This window comes from Camelus dromedarius, chromosome 26 (assembly GCF_036321535.1).
Source record: "Camelus dromedarius isolate mCamDro1 chromosome 26, mCamDro1.pat, whole genome shotgun sequence".
Taxonomy (NCBI): Eukaryota; Metazoa; Chordata; class Mammalia; order Artiodactyla; family Camelidae; genus Camelus; species Camelus dromedarius.
This window is the reverse complement of record NC_087461.1, coordinates 11,070,367-11,093,961: the sequence shown is the minus strand read 5'-3', so window position 1 is coordinate 11,093,961 and position 23,595 is coordinate 11,070,367. Positions and strand designations below refer to the sequence as shown.

General features: G+C 41.5%; 2 protein-coding genes across 2 annotated transcripts in view; one reads left to right on the top strand and one right to left on the bottom strand.

Moving 5' to 3' along the window:
- ARMC3 (armadillo repeat containing 3) overlaps positions 1 to 23,595 on the bottom strand; it is a 73,633-nt gene that overhangs the window by 9,607 nt on the left and 40,431 nt on the right. The window contains exons 11-15 of the mRNA XM_031444702.2: positions 13,828 to 14,077; positions 9,781 to 9,917; positions 8,816 to 8,984; positions 6,208 to 6,308; positions 5,071 to 5,187 (exon numbers count right to left, since the gene is read on the bottom strand). Of these exons, the coding sequence (XP_031300562.2) occupies positions 5,071 to 5,187; positions 6,208 to 6,308; positions 8,816 to 8,984; positions 9,781 to 9,917; positions 13,828 to 14,077 (774 nt within the window). The remainder of the gene's footprint in view (positions 1 to 5,070; positions 5,188 to 6,207; positions 6,309 to 8,815; positions 8,985 to 9,780; positions 9,918 to 13,827; positions 14,078 to 23,595) is intronic.
- Positions 2,443 to 3,355, top strand: LOC105100431 (MICOS complex subunit MIC26). The gene has a single exon (XM_010993448.3). The coding sequence runs from the start codon at positions 2,471 to 2,473 to the stop codon at positions 3,065 to 3,067; it is 597 nt and encodes a 198-aa protein (XP_010991750.3). The 5' UTR covers positions 2,443 to 2,470; the 3' UTR covers positions 3,068 to 3,355.

Below are 23,595 nucleotides of genomic sequence, written 5' to 3'. Positions count from 1 at the left end.
GGAAATTATTTCAAAAGCAAAAATGTTTGGGGAAGTCATTGTGATGGGGATCAAGATGATCTAAGTAGCAGAAATGTTAAAGTCTAAAAGTCTCCAAAGATGAACAGACTGGAAGGATGTGAAAAAGGAGACAGAAAAACATTAAACTTTCAAGCATGTATAATAAACTCATGTGCAATCAACTTAAATATTTATGAAGACTAGTCTGAATACAAAAATAGAGTATAGACAAGTTATAATTCATTTCATGAATGGGTGTAGTAAATATTTATTGTAAAGAGAATGGTCTTTATGAGGAAAAGCTTTAGAGGGCATTAGACATGTTGGTTTCAGTGAAGCCTGGGGAAGTATCAAGAAGGTGACTGGAGCCTATGCCATACCACCCTGAACATGCCCGATTTCATCTGATCTTGGAAGCTAAGCAGGGTCGGGCCTGGTCAGTACTTGGATGGAAGAAGGTGATTGCATAGACAGGAAATAAATTGATCACCTCTCCTATGAGTGTTGTGCCATCAAAGAGAGTGCAATTAAAATTAAATTTCAAAGGCAGAAATAGGATGGTCACCTAACGAGAGCCTCTTGCTTAAAAATTTTAATTTACATGGTATATGGTAATGATATTCATCCGGAAAAACAGAAACCCACGTTTTCACTTTCCTTGTCTGTATTAGGGCACCTCACATGCAGGGGGTTGACTTGTCTCCCAGCTCTTCTCTCCTCTCCCTTTCAAAAATTCAGCCGCTCTGTGGTTCCAGATGGCTCATTATTCTTTGCCTGTATTGCTCAGGATCTTTTTGTCAATGTTAAACATTCTCCATGACATTAACAGATGAGTAGAGTTAAAATATTTTACTCTATGTCCAGAGGTCCAAAGTTTTAACAGTCACAAGATGAGAAAGGTTGACCAAAAGATAAACAATGGGACAATGAGATTATGACAAATCTCTCACCCAGTGGACCAAGGGCTAAGATGAGGAAATAGCCTGGACACACACTGATCACTTAAATAAGCCAGGCAGTGGTTTAGGAACTTTACATACATCATCTCACTCTCTCTTACAGCAGCTCTGTGAGGTAGGGACCATCATTTCCAGTTTACAGATATGAAAACCAAGGACCGCTTTTGTTTGAATCCAAAATCAGTGTGATCTCCTCCTTGTCAACAATCCTCTAAATGTTAGGAGCACAGTAAAGTTCATATTTAAGTGGGGAGTGATATGCCAGAATATGCAGAGACAAGGAGCAGAGTGGAAATGGTGTGAAGAAGAGATAATTACCATCACTTGTTTATAACTTTTCCCCCTGGGGACACTGCAAGGGACTCAAGCATCTATTCCTTTCAACAACCAGCATTCAATATTTGAAATAATGTGTGACTATTTAATCAATAAATATTCCTCTACTGTTCCTGATGTGCCTGGTATTATTTTAGGCTTATGAATATACAGATGAAAAAAAAAAAAAGCATGGTCTCAGATCTCAAGCAGCTCAGTGCCCAGTAAGAAAGACAAACAATCAGCATTAACAGTTCAGGTTATATACAAGAGAGAGAATCAAATTCACAAAGGACTGGCCGTGAAGAGAATATTTAACCTGGGGTGATCAGGGAAGGCCTCACAGAAACAAAAAGGTGAAGAAAATGAAGACTAGGCATTGCCGTGCATACAAGACATTGAAGGTTATTCCACAACCTGCCATAGTTGGAGTTTGGACTTCATCTGGACGATAACAGGGAATCACTATTTCAGGCAGAATAATATGATCAGACTCTAGGGGTGGTGGTGTAGCATGCAGGGCGGGTTTAAGGAGAGCTATTCCCGAGGCAGGAGGATCTTACAATAAGAAGGTCAGTGTGGTTGAAATATAAGATAAAGGCCTTAGCTAGGGAAGATAAGGTGGAAATTAAAAAAGAGCAATTTAAGGGGTAAATAAGGCATAGGGCAACAGGACTAAGACGCATTCAGCACTGGGGAGAAGGCAGGAGGACTTGGAGCTGATTCCTAGGCTTGGGCAGTTGTATGGGAAGAGGGTATATCGACCGGCACAGGGAACGGGCGAGGAGGTGGTTTGGGAGTTGGGAGAATGGTGAGTTTAGTTGGGAACATATCGAATTTGAGCTGTTAGAGGGTAGCAGGACAGAGAAGTCCAAAAAGCAACTGGATACACAAGTCTGGACCCAGGAGAGGGGTGCAGACTGGCACATAAACGTGAGTGGTAGCCAAGACTACGGAGACTAAATAAAGGAGTAGATGAAGAATTCTGGAGAATACCAATATTTAAGATATTTATGGAGGATGAGGAGATAGCTAAAGAACCAGAAAAGATGGGACTTACACACAGAACAAGGCGACTAGGGTCAAATGAGATGAACACGTGAATGCTTCAAAATGTTATGGAAAAATATGAATACCGGATATCACAATTAAAAACCCACAGGGGTGACCCCGCCGGAGCCGCCACTGCCAGCGACATGTTCAAGGTAATTCAGAGGTCTGTGGGGCCGGCCAGCCTGAGTCTGCTCACCTTCAAAGTCTATGCGTCACCAAAAAAGGACTCACCTCACAAGGCTTCTGTGAAAGTTAATGAGCTTTCACTCTACTCCGTTCCTGAGGGGCGGTCTAAATATGTGGAAGAGCCAAGGACCCAACTTGAAGAAAGCATCTCCCATCTCCGACATTATTGTGAGCCATATACAAATTGGTGTCAGGAAATGTACTCCCAAACTAAGCCCAAGATGCAAAATTTGGTTCAATGGCGGTTAGACAGCTATGAATATCTCCAAAATGCACCTCCTGGATTTTTTCCAAGACTTGGTGTTATTGGTTTTGCTGGTATTATTGGACTCCTTTTGGCTAGAGGTTCAAAAATAAAGAAGCTGGTGTATCCACCTGGTTTCATGGGATTAGCTGCCTCTCTTTATTACCCACAACAAGCCATCGTATTTGTCCAGGTCAGTGGGGAGAAATTATATGACTGGGGTTTACGAGGATACATAGTCATAGAAGATTTATGGAAGGAGAACTTTCAAAAGCCAGGAAATGTGAAGAGTTCACCCGGAAATAAGTAGAATACTCCATGCTCTGTCCATTTTAATCAGTTATAGGTAAACATTGAAAACTCCATACAGTAAACCAATATTTCTACAGAAAAATGGCAGAAAAGTCAGTATTGAATGTAGTAAATTGGCATTCTTCTTCAGGAAAAACTACACTAGGCCTCTTTATTCTCTTGGATGATTCCATACTACAAGTGGACTAATCGGAAATTCTTTCACCTAGAGAAAATGTATAAGCCTTAGAACTCCTCGTTCTCATGTTGCTATTTATGTACATAATTAAAATTCTAAGTTAAAAAAAAAACCCACAGCTGTTGGAAGACTGCTATTTCAACATTCACAAGTATACCAAATAACTTTCAACCTTGATGGTTTCTCCTCCAAAAGATTTAGGACCATGAACCAGACTGACCTGTAAGAAAAATAAAATAATGGGAAAAGAGTTGAGGATGGCAGAACTACCCAAGATGACAGTGATGCGGCATCAGAGACACTGGAGGGAGAGGCGAGCAGACCCTGTGGCTATGGACTTTATTTCCAGCTCCTGTCGACCGCTGGATTCTGGGGATTCCTCTGAACCCCTGCAAGGCTGGAGTGGGTTTGGGCTCCACATAACAGAGCTAACATTTGTTGAGTGTTTACTCTGGGCCAGGCACTGCCCTCGGCCCTTTACGTTCATTAAATTATTTCATCTTCTCAACACTTATGAGGAAGGACTACTGTTTTTCCATCTTACCAATAAGCATACTCAGGCAAAGAGAAGGTAACCTATTTGCCCAAGAGACCTGGTTTGTTAAGTGTGGGCCTTGTTGAAAATAACCTTCTCCTACAAAAGTCTGGATTTCTATTCTCTTGAATAAACACGAATGCCCTATGTCTGCCAACCAAGCACTATGCTAAACATGAGGGACCAAAAGAGAAGTTCTTCAAGTCAGAATATGTGCTTGTCCTGAAGGCACTCTCAGTCCAGTTGGAGGAGAAGTCCCGAGAGGCCAAGTGAGGAGGAAAAGGGAGAAGAGGTGGGGAAGGAAGGGGAGGGGAGGGGAGGGGAGGGCAGAAAGGATGAGGACTGGACTGACGGGAGCAGATCAGAAGCAGAGACCAGGAGAGTGGGCAACAGAGACTGAGGATAGAACATAAACACAGAAAGAGAAACTACACAGCTCTGAGGTCTGAGGAGGCCGGCAGACACCTCCTTAGGAGACCTTAGGGGACAGTCCCGGTTTAGAAAGTGGATGCTCAATATACGTGTGTGGCAAATAGCCTCCAGTACCCCAGTGGTTCTCAAGAGCTTAAGTCAACAGTAATTGGAGGATCAGGGCTCGTGGCAGGAGGTCCAAGTGGTTTTTTGAAGAATCCAGGAAAATGATCATAAGAGGAAGAATACGTTTAAAAATGTGTCAGCGTGTAGACAGTATGTTTCAAATACGCCAGACCTAAAACACATGAAACCACATTATAACCGTTCCAACTAGGTCAAGAATGTGGTCCTGCTTGTTTCCCTTTCCTCTTCTCATTGCTTCCTGAAGGGTCAGAGATCTCGGTGAGCTAGGTAGGGAGGGGACATGGAACCAAGAGGCAGGGAAGAGGGAGGGGTGATGCTCCAGCCTGGGTAGCTCACTGCCTGCAAAGGCAGCCGCCAGGGGAGGGCAGAGAAGTTCATTTTAAGTTGATTACTACACATGGTTGGGCTTTGAAAAGAATGACTGGAGACTGCTGTTTCTGTTGTCATTTCTGAATTAAAGTGTCTGCAGGAGTTTACGTGATCAAAGTGCCCTGGGTTCTCACCCAGAGGCAGGAGGAGTAATTCCCTCTGGGTAAAGTTTTAAAGAGACAAGAGACAGAAATGAAGTTAATTTTAACCACACTTCCTGGGTCCTGCTTAGTTCTACATCTGATTACATAAGCAGAACTTCCTAGTTAAAAGCCACCCCTCCCATTCACCAACTTTGCGGGGAAAATTAACGCTTGATGGGATTACAGTTAGGAGAAGAATAAAATAACGCATTTTCTACCTTGATCCTTTCTCTTTAGTGGCGCTTTTGCTAAGAGCAGTATTGTGTCCCGAAGTAGGTTCTGATTTCTCTTCGGTGGGAGATCCAAATCCAGCACTAAAATGATAACTATGTTCTCTGGTTATTTGAAAAAAAAAAAAAAAAAAAAAAAAAACCACAGCCAATTTCAATCAGATAGAAAATAACAATACACTACATTTGTGAGGCATTTTATAATCTATAAGGCATTTTCACTTCATCATATGCTTCTATTCCACTCACTGAGAGGAAGCCGGGCACCAGGTATATTTCCATCTACAGATAAGGAAACAAAGCCTGTCCACGGACACTCTCAGGGGCTCAAGATGTCCATCTAGGTTCACAGCAGCCAGAATGTCAAACCAGGTCTCCAGGCTTTAATCATGAAATTTTATGACTAGGAGAAGGAATAAAAACTTAAGTTGCCAAAAATCTAAAATCTAAATTTTTGTTCACTCCCAAATTAAGGGAGAGAATTACTTGAGTACAGATAAAATATCATTTCCCTACTTGGTCTTTTCTTTATTTGCTCTTCGTAAAGAAGATGAAGAGGAAATACTTCATCCATTACCAACGTCTGATGGCTTATCTTCCGTAGATGGAGGTGGAGAACTAAAATTTTACATATTTGAAATTATGTACAAATTAAGATAATGTGTTTGTCAACATTGACTTTCTCCTACAAAATAGATTTTTTTTTTCCTGAAAAAATCATGTTTGGAGCTGACTTTTAACAGTGACGTTTTATTTTTAAAAGCATAAAGGAGAGGTTAAGATAAGGCAAAATGAATATTATAAAGCTTTTCATGGAGTTAGAACTGGAAATATTTTTATAAACTATGTCACATAAAATGTATTATATAGATATATAGGAATACAAGACTATTTTAAGATCAGTTGAAGCTTTCATTATTAGTGCTATTATTTACTTCCTATTTTGAAAAAAAAAAATTGGGCAGCAGTGGTATTCCTGCATATAGTTTTAGAGATTTGTAAACATAATTCATCTCACTTTGCTCCTATTTATAATTTCTTCAATTACTTCATGTTACCCGGAAGGGTAAGAAGCGCTGATGGCTATCGGCCTCCCTGCATCCCTTCTCCCCTGAAAAGACTCACACATCAGAAGATCTGCTGTTAACTAAGAGTACAGTATGTAGATCACTTGGTTCTTGTAAGCAGAGGTCCTTCAAAGGCAAAAATTTGGTGCCAATCAGTATCTGTAGATATAAGAATTAAAAAGTAGTATCTGCATGGGTTATATGTTTTCTTAATGAATACTGATAAATAGGTTCTCTACTGATGGAGGTGTCTAATATCACACACACACACACACAGAGACACACACACCTAGAAATAGGAGCCTGAAGCTTGTGGGCATCTTGCCTTTGGGGAAGATATAGCCCCCAATTCCCCTGCAGTCGCTGTAGATTTATACTCAGCTGTTTCCCACCATAATGATCAGCTTGGCCCCTGGAAGTATTTGAGTTTGAAAATCCATCTATATACATAAGGGAGGGCTTATTGCCTGTAAGAATAACTAATTACTAAACAGACCACTAAAAATGTTGTGAGGATAACTAAAGACAAGCTGGACAAAGCCTTATACCAGCAATTTTATCAGCCTGGTGAAGAGGGGGAGACCTGATCGCCTTCTGAGGTCTTTTTCCAATCAAGAAATAGGGCCCTCTCTTATCCAAGATACTCTTCCTGATCCTTTTAAAGTAAGACAGATCATGGCCATTCTTCTGGTCAGAACCCTGCCATGTTTCCCTACTTGATTCGGAGTAAAGTCCCAAATCCTTCCAATGGTCTACAAGACCGACATGGTGTGCTTGCTCCTTACCTCTCTGATTTCGTCTCTGCTTTTCCATCCCTGGTTCACTCAGCTCTGGCTGCACTGACTTTGCTGTCCCTTAAATGTGCCAACCATGTTGACCCTTTATGGCTTTTGCACTAGCTGCTTCCTCTGCCTCAAAAGCTCCTGTCCCTACTCTCCTCATGGCTAAGTCCCTCACCTCCTTCAAATTTTTGCTTACAGTGAGGCTACCTGGCCATCGTGTCAAATTACGACCATCAACCCCAGTATCCCCAGTACGATGGAGCACCCTTATCCTCCTTTGCTCCACTCCCCACCCAACTGTAGCTCTTCCCATTTTGATCATGTGATATAAGTTATTTGTGAGATTTATTGTCTATCGTCTGTTTCCTCTCACTGGTGCCATGGGGTAGAGATTGCTGTTTCTTTTGTGTACTGACATTTTTCAAGCCTAAAATGTTAGAAACTTAGTATTTACTGAATGAATGAACCAGAGAATTCTTCTTCACAAGGAAATTGTCTCCTTAGTTTTACATAATAAAATATATAAATGTATTTTGTCACAAATTTATCTGTCCCATGGCAACATTTTTCTGGTAAGGGCTCTTTGGTGGTTTTTCTGCTCTTTTCCTCACTTTTCTTAAAGCAGCTTTGTACTAATGATTCTGGACCAGTTCTCTGTAAATGACTCCTCATTGAACGGGAGCAGTAAATTCTCCAAGTTTGTGTGTGCGTTACAGAGAATACAGTGGTGGCGGTAGTCGGGAGAAGCAGAAGAAAGAGCTAGAGTAAAGTTTTAGGCTGGCTGTTTTGATTATTCAGAATGTCTCTAATTATTTTACCGTGATACAGTGTTTCCTGCAAACATGGCTGAGCTGTGATTCTCTTATGGCCCTGTCTCCTCTGCTTCTTTGAACCAAATTGGCCCAAGAGGGATTCTGCTGCCAGCGCTGCTCACCCCAGCCCACCTGCCCCCTGGCAAACTGAACAATTAGTCTGTGCACTTCTGAGTTCTCCATCCACTCAGGAAGAATAGACTTTTGATGGTGCTTTCTGAGATCCACCACTACTCTTGTCCCTCCCTCTGCTCTTTTTCCCCTTCTCATTCTTCCTCCTATATACTCCTGCCTGATCTCAGGGACTTTTAACTCTTTCATTTAAAATATATACATATATTTGTTTATTTTTATTGAAGTACAGTCAGTTACAATGTGTCAATTTCTGATGTACAGCACAATGAGGGACTTTTAACTCTTAAATGTTTCTGAAGTCTGTGGATCATACCTGTTTCCTCTTTTTGCCTAAAATGGGATTTGTAGGTTTTAAAAAATGTCCCCATTCTCCTTTATTGCTTTCAGTTTCCAGAAGAAGTAGAAAGTGCTGACTGAGACAGTAATGTCCGAAAGTCCTCAAGATTCTAATGCTCAGCTTCCCATTTCTCTCAACAGTAACACTGAATTTCACTATAAATTGTTTTAAATTTTTGAAAATCACAATCATAAATGCAGCTAAGTAAAATAATATTCTCCCATGTTACATTTTAAAATTCAGTATTACAATTTGGTTAATTTCAACTATAATTAATAAAATGAAAAGCTTATAATTTTATCCTTATCATTAATACTGAGCCCTAAAAGTAATACAAAGGAAGCTGTTTCTTTGATATTTTCTCTGAAACTTGAGACTAGCATCAGCAAGCTGATTTAAGTATAAGTAACCAGATTCTAGTTAAAACTATAACACAAAATCTTATAGCCAGACAAAATTTAAGGATGAAGTTCTGATTCCCAAGTTTCTGTCTATAAAAATATAAATTATGTTAAGCGGTTATAATTGCAATGTAATGGCACCATGATTAAAGAAGAAATGGTCACACATACTAATATAAAAATTAGGGCTGCCACTTACCCGACCACAGTCATAGAATCCATCATTAATTATGTTACTTGAGGACAAATAGCCAGTCTTGCTGTATTTTAGAGACAGGTGGTGGTTGAGCAATTTGTTATAAGCTACCTCGCTGAATTTATTTTTTCGACTTACTGATAGATCAATTTCTTCAAGGATATCTAAAGCCCTGTCAATAAAAGCCAAAAAACATGATTTGCTTTTTATAAGGACCCATTTACATACCTCACTAAGGTCCTGAATGAGGAATTGAGGAGGAAAGGTTAAAACCATCCCACCCTTTTCAATAAACTAATCCTGACACAATTATGAAGACAAATCAGTCCTTCTTGAGAGCATACATGCCAGGTAGTAACTCATACTCCAACAGTTGAAAAGGACACTTTCAGAAGAAAAAGTTCTCCATCTGAAGCAAAATTAGTATCGGGCTCCAGCTCTCTCAGCTAACCAGGCAATGCACACTAAGAATAAAAATGGTTGGAAATAGGGCAAACCTGTTTACCTGTTTTAACCCTGTTTGCTGATATGCTAAAGGCAGCTCACACATCGGCTGTAAGGAGAAGCGATTTGGTGAGGTCGGTTAAATGTATAATTCTGGTGGAAAGGTTTGTCGGGAAGAGGAGGAGAGATGCCAGTCCTGGCTTGCCCATTTTATTTTAGCCTTGAAAGCTGAGAGACAAGTACGATTGTGTCTAGCAGAGCAGAGGAAAGTGAAAGAGAAGCATTCATCAAGGTGAAAAAAGTGGAAAAGGAAATGCTGAGGATGCTTTTTATGGCGGTGGTGAGGGAGATCTCTAGGTGGGAGCAACGGGGGAGGGCCCCACTTCTGTAAGCACCCCCCCCCCATTGGGACAGGCAGGACTTCTGAACACTCCGGTGCGTGGACTCTGTTTGACCTTCTTGGGCCTGAAGCTTGTGACTGAGCTTCTTCATCTGAACCAGACACCCGATTCTGCCCCACTCACCCGAGCCTGCATAACTCAGTGGCTGTTGGCTCATCACTGGCACAGACCATCACAGCCCAGCTGGCGTGATTTCTGACCTCGTTGTTCTTGGAACGCAGGAGCTCAACCAGCGGCTCCAGTCCACCTGAATTTCTCAACTAGAAGGAGGAACCAAAATTATACACATTAAGAGGACAGAACATAAACATTAATGCTTTAAAAAAATCTCATTATTTGATTGTTGAAAGGTTTTGTCTATATAAAAACATTATAAGATGTGTCCATATTTTAGATTTATTAAATCCAGGGGAAAAGAATCTATTGCAAATAAACCTTACAGATAGCCCAGTTTTCTGTTCAAAGTCAAGAAGAGGCCACAGGAAAGTGATGGAGGTCATTTTGATTTTACTCGGTGCAGGGACGGGGCAGGGAGCCTGTCCTCTCCCTGCCTGCAGGTGGGCTGCCGTGTGTTCATTCACTCTGCTCCTCAGCACTGCAGGTCCACTTGGCCCTGCAGTGGACAAAGTAATGGACCCCCAGAGATGGCCGTGTTCCTGGGAGGGATTTGGCAGATGTAGTTAAGGATTTGAGGGTGGGGAGATTGTCCTGGATTAGCAGGTGGGCCCCATTTAACTATAAATGTCCTTATAAGAGGGAGATGAGGGTGTCAGGAGCAGTAATCTGCTTTGAAGGTGAAGGAAGACACGAAAGCCAAGGAATGTAGGTGGATGGTAAAAGCTAGAAAGTGCCGGGAAACAGATTTTTCCCCTCAAGTCTCCAGAAGCATCACAGCTCTGTTGATACCTTGATTTTAACTCATAAGACCCATTGTCAGCCTTCTGAACTCCCAAACTGCAAGGTAAAAAATTTGTATTGCTGTAAGCCACTAAGCTGTGGTCGTTTGTTTCAGCAAATGACCGGATACAGTTTCCAAGGCTGGGTGGGAGGAACCAATGCAGGCAAGTGCTACCCATGTGACTGGATGCTGACGCCAAGTCAGCAGTGTGGCCAAAAACAATACTGAAACAGTTCCCCAGAAAGAGATCCATTTTGTCATCACTCACTTTTCTTCAAGGAGTAAAAAAAGAACAAGAGGGAAATTGAACAGAACTACATTACTTACAGTATTAAAAGAGATTACTCATGTATAAAATGTTTCCAATCAGGGGGAAAAAAAAGATTTGACAGAGCTCTTGTCTCACTGTCTGAAATGTAATGCGGTATTAACTGAGCCCCGAGGACAAAAGAATATTGCACTGGTCTCTCCACGTACTATCTGAAGACGAGAGACCCTGAGGGAAATGATCCGCTTCCAGGCATTTCCTTCTCAAACAAGGGACTCTGACGGGGATTGCATGTTAGCAACTCAACTTGGACAGCTTTGAAAAGTTTACTTGAAGCATCTTATGTTTAGCAAGCCAGATCTCTGAACATCTTTATTTCTGAGTATAATACAAGATAGGAATCTGACTCCATGTGTTCTTTTGGCAAAGATCTAATTCATTTATTAATTTCTCCACTCATTCATTCACTCGCTTATTCACTCACTAGCTGTTTATGAAATGTGGACTGTGGGCCAGGTATGTGTCAATGACAGGGAAATAGGGAAGAAAAACCTCAGTTCCTGTCCCTAAAGCCTCGAGGAGCTTTTAGCCTTTCATACAAAAGCTAAGCAAAGCAGAGGACAAGGGAGGCATGCAGAGGGGGTGGTGGGAGCACGGAGGAGGATGTTGGAGTCCATGTTTAAGGACTGAAGAAAGGCCTCACGGAAGACAGGATGGTTGAGCTGGGTTTTGAAGGAGAAACAGGCATTTATCAGGTGGACAAAAGTGAGACTAGCTTCCCAAACAGAGAAATCAAGGAGGTATAAATAAGAGAACAGAGGATGCTGACAGATTACAAATCCTATGGTATCTCTGGAGTGTAGAGTTACACCTGGGAAGAGAGTTCCGGCTTAGGCAGGTAGGGGCGAGCCCTTACGTAGTGCACTAGGCAGCTTAGCTTTTCCCACGGGAAATGATGTGCCACTGGGGACTTGGAATGATGTGATGAGGGTCATATATTTGAGAGATCAGTTTAGAGGCAGTTTGGGGAGGAGGAAATGGCAGGGGTAGGGAGAGCTGTAGAGTTGGCTGCAATATTCCAGGAAGCAGATGGACCACTCTGTAAGCCACACGGAAGTGGGACCGAGAGACACCGGTGTTTCTCACTGCGTTGCCACTGCCTAACGTAGTGCCTGGCACATAGTAGTTGGTAAATAAATACTTGATGGCTGTCTTACTACCTTAATGGAATAATACAAATGAACTGAGTCAGTGGGGACAAAGAAGGAGGATGGAAAAGACATCTAAGAGACAGAAGAGAATAGATTTGTCAGTTGTCTGAGCAGATAGACTCAGAAAGGTATGTTCTCACATCCCTGATTCACCCACCGACCAACTCTGTAAATATTCTTTCTTTAAGCCTCATTTTCCTTATCTGTAAAATGGGGATTACAATTGTACCTATGTCTTTTTTTTTAATTAGAGTATAATTGGTTTACATATTACATATAGTTCATTTATCATGTTAGTTTTAGTTTTAGGATGCAGTGATACAATATTTTTATAGATTATACTCCATTTAATGTTATTACAAAATAATGGCTGTATTTCCCTGTGCTGTGCAATATATCCTGTTGCTTATTTATTTTATACCTAATAGTTTATACCTCTTATTCCCCTTCCCCTACCTTTCCCCTCCCCCTTCCCTCTCCAAATGGGTAACCACTAGTTTTTTCTCTGTATCTGTGAGCCTCTGTTTTGTTATAGTCATTTGTTTTATTTTTTAAATTCCACATGTAAATGATAACAGAGTATTTGTCTCTCTCTGACTTGTTTTACTAAGTATAATACACTCTAGGTCCAACCACATTGTTGCAAATGGCAGGATTTCACTCTTTTTATGGCTGAGTAATATTCTATTATGTATATATACCACATCGTCTTTATCCATTCATCTGTTGATGGGCATTTAGGCTGCTTCCTTTTCTTGGCTATTGTAAATAATGCTTCTGTGAACATTGGGGAGCATGTATGTTTCCAATTAGTGATAAATATACCTATTTCAGGCGAGGCTTAAATGCATGGAAAGTGCTTGGCACAGTGCCTGATGCTTAGTAAGTGCTCAACATTGTTACTTCTTTTGGAAAGAGAGAGGGACAGAGTCCTAGGCTGTTTGAATGAGTGCATGTGATAAGCAAATGGGAAAAAAGAGAAAAATATACACTTCTAGGTTTATATTGTCTATGAATAGGACCAACACACTTGTAAAAAATGCAATTCCGTGTTTTAAATTTTTGAAATGTAAGGAAAAGAGGAGTGTATGTAACCCATACACATAATTTCAAGCATCATAGTAAAAGGCACACCTGTTTGTCTACCACTCAGCTTAAGAAATGGCACATTTCAGTGACCTTGAACCCCTATATGCCCTCTGCAATCACATCCACTTTCTTGATCCCTTAAGAGGCAACCACTTCCTTGAATTTAGGGCCAGTCATTCTCTTGCTTTTCTTCATAGTTTTAACTTATATACGTGTGTGCTTAAAAGCACATTGCTTAACTTTGCATATGTTTGAACGTTAGAGAAATAGAATCACAAGTCTGTTCTCTTCTGAGCTTGACTTTGCTCAGCATTATGCTGGTTGAGTGTCTGCTGTGTTGATTTCTTCTCTGTAGCTGCAGTTCATTCATTTTCACTGATATGAGATTCCATTTTATGCATATACCACAAATGTATGCATCCATTCTCTTAACAATAAGACAACTGGTCTGTTTCCAGCTGTTGGGGTATTATAAACAATGCTTCCTGGTGCACAGAGGCCAGAGTGTGTCTTAGTACAGACCCAGGAACAGAACTGCCTGATGATAGGGAAGGCTCACCTTCTTTGCTGGATGGTGCCGATTTGTTTTCTAACGTGTTGCACCAAATTTGAGGGATTTAAGTGATGGGTGGGTTCAAACCCTTGAAAATGTTTCAAAAGACCAGAAGGAAGGAGGAATGAACATGAGGGATGAAAAGGCTCACCTCGGTCCGGGCCTTGGCATCACAGGCAATGGCAGCGATGGCGAGAGTGGCTTTGCTCTGCACGACCTTGTTGGCAGAGCAGAGGGGGCCGCGCAGGGCGTGCATGATGTCGTGGGTCTGGATGCTCAGGCGCAGAGGTTCCTGCGTGGCCATGTTCATCAGCACCGTGGCTGCATTGGCGACCACCTTGTTGCGCCCGCTGGACAGGGTGTTGATCAATGCTTCGATACCGTCCGCTTTGGCAGCAGCGCTGGGTCAGTGAAGAAGAAAGGAATACTGTTCACCGCAGTTCAAGAAACGATCTCTGGAGCCTTCCACTAAGCTTATGAAACAAACGACTGCATAAATACAATTTTAGACGTAAATGAATTTACCTGGGCAATGAACCTGGAACTCAGGCCCTAGGGATTTAAATGGAGTCTGGGGTAAAATGTCAGGTATGAAGGAATTTAAATAATCCTTTCCCTACCATCTACAGCTTTTGGTTTTAGAAAAATGCACGACTGCTTCTTAGAAACCCTGCCACAGCTGTTCATTTTTAAACTCAGTGATACTTACGAGATCAGGAAATTCTATTCCAAGAAAGCCTATTAAAATATTCCTAACCAGTTGGAAAACAAAGCTTTAAATAGGAGGCATGAATGAGCGTGGGAATTTAAGTTAAAATTCTTCAAGTCATCTTCCTCCTTTTTAAATGAGGTTGTTAATGGTGGGCAGATGTTAACATGTTTGAAGACAGCACATCATTTTTGGAGGTGAATGTTGCTTTTACAAATTAAACATCAGGGATCAAAGTCATGACATTGAAAAATAACTTTAGTAATGTAGGTATGTTCAGTTGTTAAGTTTCCTATTTTTAGTACAAAAAGACTACAGTCATCAATATATTAACATTTTCTCACAATTAGAAAGTCTACTCCTCCTTTTAAAACTAGCGTAGTTTTTATAGTCCTTGCTTTATAATTGCTCAAAAAGCTCATAAAATAGTAAAAATAAAAAAGAGATCATTTTAACAAGTGGAAGATGATTTAATTATGTTCTTTAATGTTTGGAATTGCTTCAAATAAGAGATGTTCCAAGCAATAAGATATATATCAGAGCATCCTGGTTTTAAAGGAAGGCCCCAAGTTAGGTTAAAAATCCATTTAAACCATCATGGGAATGGAGGTAATCAAGACAATAAAAGTGCACTTGAGACTCCAACAGTACAAACATCTCTTTTCAGTTTCTATTTGACATATTTTTTTTTCATTTAGGATCATATTAATAACCAAAATTGAAAAAAAAAAAAAGTTAGGCTATGTGGTTTAGCCAATGGCCCTCTGTATTCTGACAAGTTCAGTGTAACTTGGTTTTGTCACCTAAATTTGCTGGTTGTGAAGGGGAACTGACAATGTCAAGAACAGAATTTGTTGCAATTGTTCATCAGAAAGCAGAATGCAAGGACAACTTCGACAAGGGGACTGGTAGCTTGAGGTGAGAGGAAGCTGTGATCAGGCACAAGCCAGCTCTGAAGGAGACTGAACAGCAGAGAGCAATTGGGCAGGAACGGAATGACAAGAGGCCGCAGCCCTGGATAATGAAGGGATCCTTGGTGTTGACCTTGGAGGTACCTCCTACCCCTGGTTTATATGAACCCAGCCAGAAAACACACCATACTGATTGATATCAAGGCGAAGTCAGCACTCAGTTTCCTGTTTCCCTTCCTCTAGTTCTTGGTGTCTATTTAACCCTCTGTAGCATCTCCCAGTCTTTTTCGGGGAAGGCATCCCTTAACTAAAATTTGGTGAGATGACATGTGATCAAAATCTGGTAGGAAGCCAAAGAAAAATATTGACAGGAAGGCTGTGCATCTCCCTATGACAGCCTGAAGGATGGCATTTAATTTCCTTTCCTAGAGGATAAAAATAGACACTCAAGGTAATTTCATATTTACATCTCCCTCCTAATATTAACTGACATAGCAATCATTTGATTTGACAAATAAGGGAAACTTTGGAGGCTCTAATATATTTATTAGCCTAACAGAAACTTCTCATATTCAACTTACATTTGAAATGTTGACTTAAAAAAAAACACTGCCAGCAAGATTTTGAAATTATGCATGTATTCTAATTAATTAATTAATTAATGTATGTATGTATGTATGTATGTATGCTTAAACCTTCTAAAAACTTTTTCCTTTGACTCATTTTTCATGTACTTAATACAGTCAGTTCCTTAAGCCAAATACTCGGTGATTTTTTTTAATAGTCTGTGATTTTTAATCATTACACACACACCTTGGCTAAAATGCACGATTCCTTTGTCACTTAGTGGTTTTTCCTTTGACGATGCTCACTTTTAAAAACATATCGGAGAGTAAGGAAACCACACAATGGAGGTGTTTCAACGGCATTCATGATAGAAGCCAGCAGTGTTTTAGGTAATTACGTAACAGTAAATTCTCAAAGGCTTTGTCTTTTGTGTGTATCAGGGAGTTTAGGGAAAATTTAAGCAAGTACATAGGATCGTACGCCATCGTTTTAGTTTATATATATAGAACTGGGTCATGGAAACAGGAATTGTCATCAGGTGTGCCTCTGCCCACAGCCTTTCTGCTTGGCTTTTGCTGTGTCTTCCTTTCTCCTGTATGAAGGCATGTCTGGCCCTGTTTCATTTATACTCTACCTTCTCCTTTTTCTTTGCTCTTTATAGAGGCAGTAAAGGGAAGTACATAAAAACCTAGCTGTTAAAAAAAAAAAAAAAGGTTCTAGTACACAGTGGAATATAGCTTTTACTAAATTGAACATAACTGCCAGCACCAAAAGACAAATCATACACGCACAGCTGGGAAAGCAACGTGTATTGTATGTATGTAGCTGCCCATAATTTGCTATGTGCAGCTCTAGGGGTAAAAAGCATAACAGATTAAATTATGATGTGAAAAATCAACCTATTAGTCTTTAAAAAACCCTAATTTCAGTTATAGAAATAGAGTGCAGAGTTTGTACTTAAAAAATAAAAAAGAAATACATTAATTTTGTGCCTTTCAAATCCAAGGCATTGTGTCTTATTTTGCCCTGTGTCTAACATATACACAAGCGGAAGACCTGTCAGATTTTAAAGACACATTTTAGTCTCCTAGATGGTACAGCATTATCCAAATAGGACAGAAGTCAAACTGTCTTTGTTACAAAATCCAGAATTACAGGGCCACGTATCATCACAAAGGTATGAAAATATTTTCTGATATTTACTATCATTTGTCTCCATCCAGTTGGAGTTTAATCAGATTAAGAGTTTCAAATCTAAATTGAAAAGAAAATTAACCAGACTAAAAACCAGATATGGGAATGTATAAAAACATCTGTCTATATAAGTTGATATATATAAACAGAAGTGAAGTTTGACATGTCACGTGACCGAGTCTTCAGTATTTCCCTCCTGCCTATTTCTCAGATCTCTTCCTTTTTCCCATCTTCATCTCTCCCACTGAGTCCAGTCCAACATCCTAGTTTGTGGACTGACCTAAGTACTCCCCTAACAGGTCTCCCCTCTAATCCTTTCTCCATCTTACAGCTAAAGTGATTTTTAAAATAATAAATACAATCATATTTCTCTCCTACTTAAAATTTCCATGGTTTCCCATTGTTTGGGATAAAGCCTCAAGTTTCTCACATGATCTCAGAGGCTGAGCAGGAGCTGACCGCACCTCCCTCACCAGCCCATGTGCCCTTCGGCCTCTTCCTGTTGCTGTGTTCTGGACCTGCCTGGCCACCTGCCATATGCCAGGCTCCGTCTCACCTCGGGGTGTTCCCACATGCCAGTCCCACTCCCTGAGGCCTCTTCCCCCTGGTAAGTCATCTTGCAAGGTTTGGCCCAGATGTCTCTTCCTCAAGGGAGCATTTCTTGACCCGCAAACTAGGTTAGCTCTCTTTTTTCACATGAACTCAGAGCATTCATTTGCTAAACATATACATTTCTGTTTAAAAAAGTGAGATTTTTGGCACAAAGTTCACACTTGGAGAATAATAACAATCTTGAAATATTATTTTACAGCACCTAGTTATGGAAAGGAATTTGGCACAAAGTTTGGCACAAAGCCCCACAGTGAAAACGCACTTATAGCTCAGGCACTAAGAACCTTGTTAGGGAAAAATTCAGTTGCACAAATGATGTCTACTTATGCCTCCCTGAAAATACTATGCTGTTTCACGTCTGTGTGCCCTGGTACTTGTGTTCCCTTTGCCCAAAATACCCTTCCCTGTCCCTCTGCATCTCCACTGGGGAACACTAGCTCACCTGCAAAACCTGCCCACCCACCTCTTCCTCGGTGAAGCCATCCACATCCCTCACTGCCCCTCCTTGTCAGTCATTCCCTCCCCTCTGCTAGGTCTATGGCTGGTACCTACTTCTCCCAGGCAGTGTGTGAGCCTTATTTATATCACCAGTGCTAAGATCATCAACAGATTTTAACTGACGTGAACCAACTCACAGGGAGTGATGGAAACCTCTGCCAGCGCTGAGAAGGGGAGGGGGAAAAGTACTCAGCTCAGTTTTAAGGGTGCACAAAGGGACAGGGCCCCCCAAAATTGGGATGTTCCCTTGCTCTTGAAATCAGTTTATTTCCTCCTCATCCCCATGCTTCTCTAATTATATAGTGAAATAAATTTTACGTGAAGTTGAATAAATGGAACCTTGCACTTTAGACAGTGTCTTGGGGACACCACTTTCTTACTTCGAGGGACATCTCCATTCTGTCTTTGCAAACATCGTTGACTGTTTATTTAGGTTGTGTTATCAGGGGACACGATTTGGTACCGCTCAGATTTTGATCCTTGCCACTGTTTGGAGGCTCACATTTAACCCATCTGCAAAGGCTGGTAACGTGAATCAAGGGTGACCTTGGGCCGTACGGGAAATCTGTTTAACAGAGCCCACATACAGGGTAATATGTGGAACCCAATGGAACAGATGGTAATATTGGCAATCAGAACCTTGTCTGTTAACAGTGATTACAACCATTCCCACCAGCATGACTTTTCATAGGTCTCCGTGAGATTTGTCACACCAAGGAAGACGTATCAGTGGCAGACACACTGGGAGTAGCGGGGAGAGGTGCCTTTGCTGCAGTGAATCAGGGTTGGTGAGTTGAAGGCTTGCGGGCTCCCAGCGAGTCTGTACAGGTGCAAGGCAGGTGGGATGCTGGCCATTAGTTTAAACAGGTCGCCTGGTTATCACAGCCAGATCTGGAATGCTGTGAATGGGATTCCTGACTCTCATCCCAGCCAGCTTTTCAACAAAGGTAATGATCCAAGAAGTCGAGGGTGTTTGTTAAATTGATCAACTTCTGAGTCCCGAACAACTTTCGCCCCACTGCAGCCCCACAGCTGCAGAAGACTAATATATGTGCCCCCCAACTCTGGCTGAACCCCAGGATTGACAAAAGTAGTCAAAAGAATTATCTCCTTCAAAAGAAACATTATTTAAAGATGCTTATCCATAGTAAGGGAAAGAATCACCATTAACTGCAGGCAAAAAGCTTAAAATGAAGTGAAACCCAGCCACAGAAACAAATGCAGGAAGTTTTGTGTCCTATAAAAAAATTAAGAAAAAATGCAAAAAAAAAAAAATTTTAAAGTGTGTGACACCAAACTGTTTCCATCATACTGATGTGCCTTAACAGGTATGATTTGGGGACTTACAGAATGTACTTTTATGCTACAGTTGCTGTGACATGATTTTTCAAGAGAAAACTGCTAGTTAAAGAGAGACAGGTACACACCCATCTGGTACCTCCACAGAGAACGTGCGGATGTTTGTTACCAATTACAAGGCAGTCAGTCAAAGTGCAGGGAGATCAAATGTAATTTTCTTACAAGTGACATGGAATCCTTATTGACCTATCTGTTCACGATACTTCACTTCCATACATGCCACCTTCTGTTTCAAAAGCAGGAATGCCTGCCAACAGTTAACTAGCTGCCATCAGGAAAGAACAAATGTCTTCGTTTTACATGGCTGAGCCGCCCCCTGATAAAGTAGCAATAATGGTCAAGGTGTTAGCACACTCATAATCAGTGGCTTTCTGCAGTTACCAAATGCTTCTGTTTAACCTGCAAATCAGTCTATTTACATATCTGGATAATGACAATCCCAAAGGAATTAGAGACACCACGTCGTTGATTCTCTTAACCAAATAATAAGGATGCTGAGATCTCTAGTGTGACAGCACTTAGAACACCCCTCGCCCTTGACAGGACCACCCCCGTCTCATCACCTCCAGCGTCACTTCTTGAGAGAGACCTTCTCTGATGAGCTGTGTCATCCCTGTGGCCCCTTCCCCAGCCCTGGTGCCATGCATGCCCCTCTCTGTGACACTGTGTGGTTTTATGTGATCTATAGTGTTACTGGTTCTGAAACTACCTTTTTAAAATCACTCGTGTGTTGCCTGTCTCCCTGTCTGAAATGTAAGTTTCATGAAAGCAGTTTCAGTGGACCCGTTGCCATGTTCCCTCCAGCATCTCTACAGCCTAGAACGGTGCCTAGCACATAAAGAATGCCCAGGTAACAATAAAATAACTACAAAAGAAAGCGAAATTCATAGATAGTAACTTCCTTAGCCTTTGGGATAAAATGATAAAAGTGGTAAAGAGTGACCCCGTCTAGTTTCTAGTGGAGGCTGGGTTCCAGGCTCCCTGTGATACTGGATTGAAGGTAACCCCTTACATGCACAAAATATAATAGATAATCTAGGTTCACTTGTTTGGTTGTTTTATAGTTAAGAAAGGTAAAATGTAGAGAAACTAGGATTTGCTCATGAAGCAAGTCAATCAACGGACACAGTATTAAAACCATGGTATTCTGACTTTCAGTCCAGTATCTTTACAATTATCCATTTCTTAAATTTTAGAAAGTACCATATTTTCTAGGGGGAAAAAAATCCAGAATCTGCTTGGTTCACTTCATCATTCCTCAGGGAATAATGACAAATTTTGAAGAATAGCATAGTGGGAAATTCTTACTAATGATTGGGATACATTCCCCCCCCTTTCTTATTCTCTTTATAGGAGGAGGGGGAAGAGGTAGAGGAGGAGAGGAGGGATAATGGGGAAAGGAACCGGGGAGAGAGGCAGAAGAAGGGTGGGAAAGGAAGGATGGAAACTCACAAGGCTCCCTGGCCATTCCAGCACCGGGGGAATCCAGAGAGACCAGAAAGGCAAAGGGAAGCATTTTGGTGGGAAGATTTGGTGTTCAAAGTCAGGGAGATAGTGAGCAGGAGGCAGAGGGAGAGAAAAGTCATGAGTTCCCTCTCACGTACACAGCCCACTGCCTTGGTGTGAAGTGTCCATCTCACCTCTGTGACCCTGAGCAAGGACTATGCCTCTGTTTCCTCATCTGCAGAATGGACGTGATGATAATATTCCCTGCCCCATACACTGCTTCAAGGATTTAATGGTACATTCCATCCAGAGTACTCAGCTCAGTGCCTGGCCACACAGGCCAGCTCTCTTCATCACCATCATCCTTATCATCACTGCCATCATCACCAGCATTATCATCCATGCACACTCGGAGAGCCACAAGGGCAGACACTTTCTCATGCCCTGACTCCATTTCTTGGATCATGGCAGAATGGTATCCTATTTCCAAATTTGCATGTGTGTATGAAATTTTCATTTTCAGACAACTTTTCAGCTAGATGGTCAAATCTCCAACCCCCGCAGGGCTAGAGCTGAAGCAGTTTCCTCAGGAATCTCACCCAAGTCTCCCTGGGTAATCAATGAGCAATAGAGACCATTTCCAGAGGGAAGAAAAATCACAGGAAAGGATTAATATTAAAAAAAAATCAAGGGTGAGCAAAAACGGAATTTATGTCGGTTTTAAGTACTGCTTCAAACAGAGAGTGCTGAGAGAAAAGTCACACAATATAAAAGTATCCAAAGTATTTGATAGCTCTTTAATATCAGTAACATTGGAAATTAAGCCAGAAAGAAGTACCAGCAAATTTAGAATAAGGTGTTGCAAATGTCAGTCTCTGCTCTCTAGGTAATAAAAGCAGCAAAGATAATTTTCTAATTGAGCATTTTGTGGGATTCACCTAGCCTCACAAAACTGGTGGCTAATAAAATTCAAACCATGAAGGTCCACACTAGGCATCAACCGACACAACATGGGGATAGAGAAACAACTTGTTTTATTGCAAAATCCAGCTTTTTATGGTATATCTTCCTTCAAATCCTGTATGATTTTTTTCCAATCTGGTACAGGCTATGTTAGGACAACAGGCAGAGAAGGAATCCAGGCGCTAAGGGGTAAGAATGGAAAGTGTCCGCTCAGTAAACTGGGTTGAAATGTGGCAAGAATAATACTTAAGTTTACCACGAAGATTCTTCCCATCTGTTTTCTCTATTGACTTCAAAAGCCTTTTAAAATCGTGATACCCTATTATCTTTCAATAATTTTTTAAAATATTATTTTAGACACATTGAGGAGTATTTCTAATTAACCCAGCGCGCGTTTCACTAACACACAGCAAGCCTTCCATTACCTTTTTTGCCCCTCCCCCAACTTCTTCCCAAACTGCCACTAGGGGTCAGTATGAAGACACAGTTCCTCCACTGCCAGAAGGAAAATAGAACTCGGAAAACATTTACCTGGTGGGAAGAGAACCCTGACAAAGACAATAACTGCACAACTTAAGCATTATTACTAAATGGGTTACTTCTGTGGTCAGTACTTAATAAAAAAGTATTCTAAATGACAGGATTACTTATTCTAAGTGAATCTGTGCAGACTGGCCAAGAAGTGTGATCTAGAAGAGACATTAACATTTATTTTCAAAGGGTGATGGTGTCTGTCCCCAGTCATCTCAGAGGTATACGTTCCCATCTCTTCCCGTAGAGTGGAGACAGGGAAGTAAATCTTGCAGTGTTTTGCTGACTTTATGAGAGGTCGGTTTTTTCCTCCTTCAAAATGACCATCATCATTCACTGCACTACAGCTTCAAATGCATGAGAAAATACAGGCAATTCTAAGGAATAGCACTGGTCTATAATGAAGTCTATAGAATGAAAGATATTAAAAGAAATAGTCTTTTTTTTAATTTAAAATTTATTGTAATGGGATCCTCGCAAAATGGGAGGTGAAGGGTGGGGAACATGCAGGGGACACAGGAACATGATGATATGGCCAGGGCCACAGCTTCTGTCTTGGGGGAGAGGGATGAAAAGAAAAGGCCAGGGCTGGAGCTGGGGTGGAAGAGGGAAGGGGGAGACACTGCGGCTGCATTCCCCCCACCCCCAGGAAGCACCTCTAGTCCCTGGATCCCCCCACTTACCTTGGCCCCCTAAGATTCCATCTCTTGTCCTGTCTCTGGCCCTAGTGGCTCCTTCTTTTGCTCCCCTTGACTTGTTTTCCACTGACAGATGCTCAAGTAGGATGATGTTTAGGGCCTGACCCCAAACAACCCCACCTTATGAAGGTACAATCTTTGCCTTCCCTGCTTCTGCCCCTTCTCAGATCGCACCTTTACCCTCTCTGGGACAGAATCTTTGCTTCCCTTCCTTCCTCTCCTCCCTCCCCCTGGGGAAAAAAAAAAAAAAAGCACCAACTCCCCCGGGAGGGGCAGCAGACAATGGGGGTGGGCACTGGAAGGAGGAGAGCAAGAAGGACCACCGAGGCAGGGGGTTACAGAGAGGAGAGGGAGTGAGGGCAGTGGCTGCTCCTGTCCTCTGCCACCCCTGCCCACTCACTGTCCAGGGGGCTTCAACACAACCGAGGGGA

Coding starts and splice junctions, on each gene's coding strand:
- LOC105100431 (XM_010993448.3), top strand. CDS start 2,471: ATGTTCAAGGTAATTCAGAGGTCTGTGGGGCCGGCCAGCCTGAGTCTG.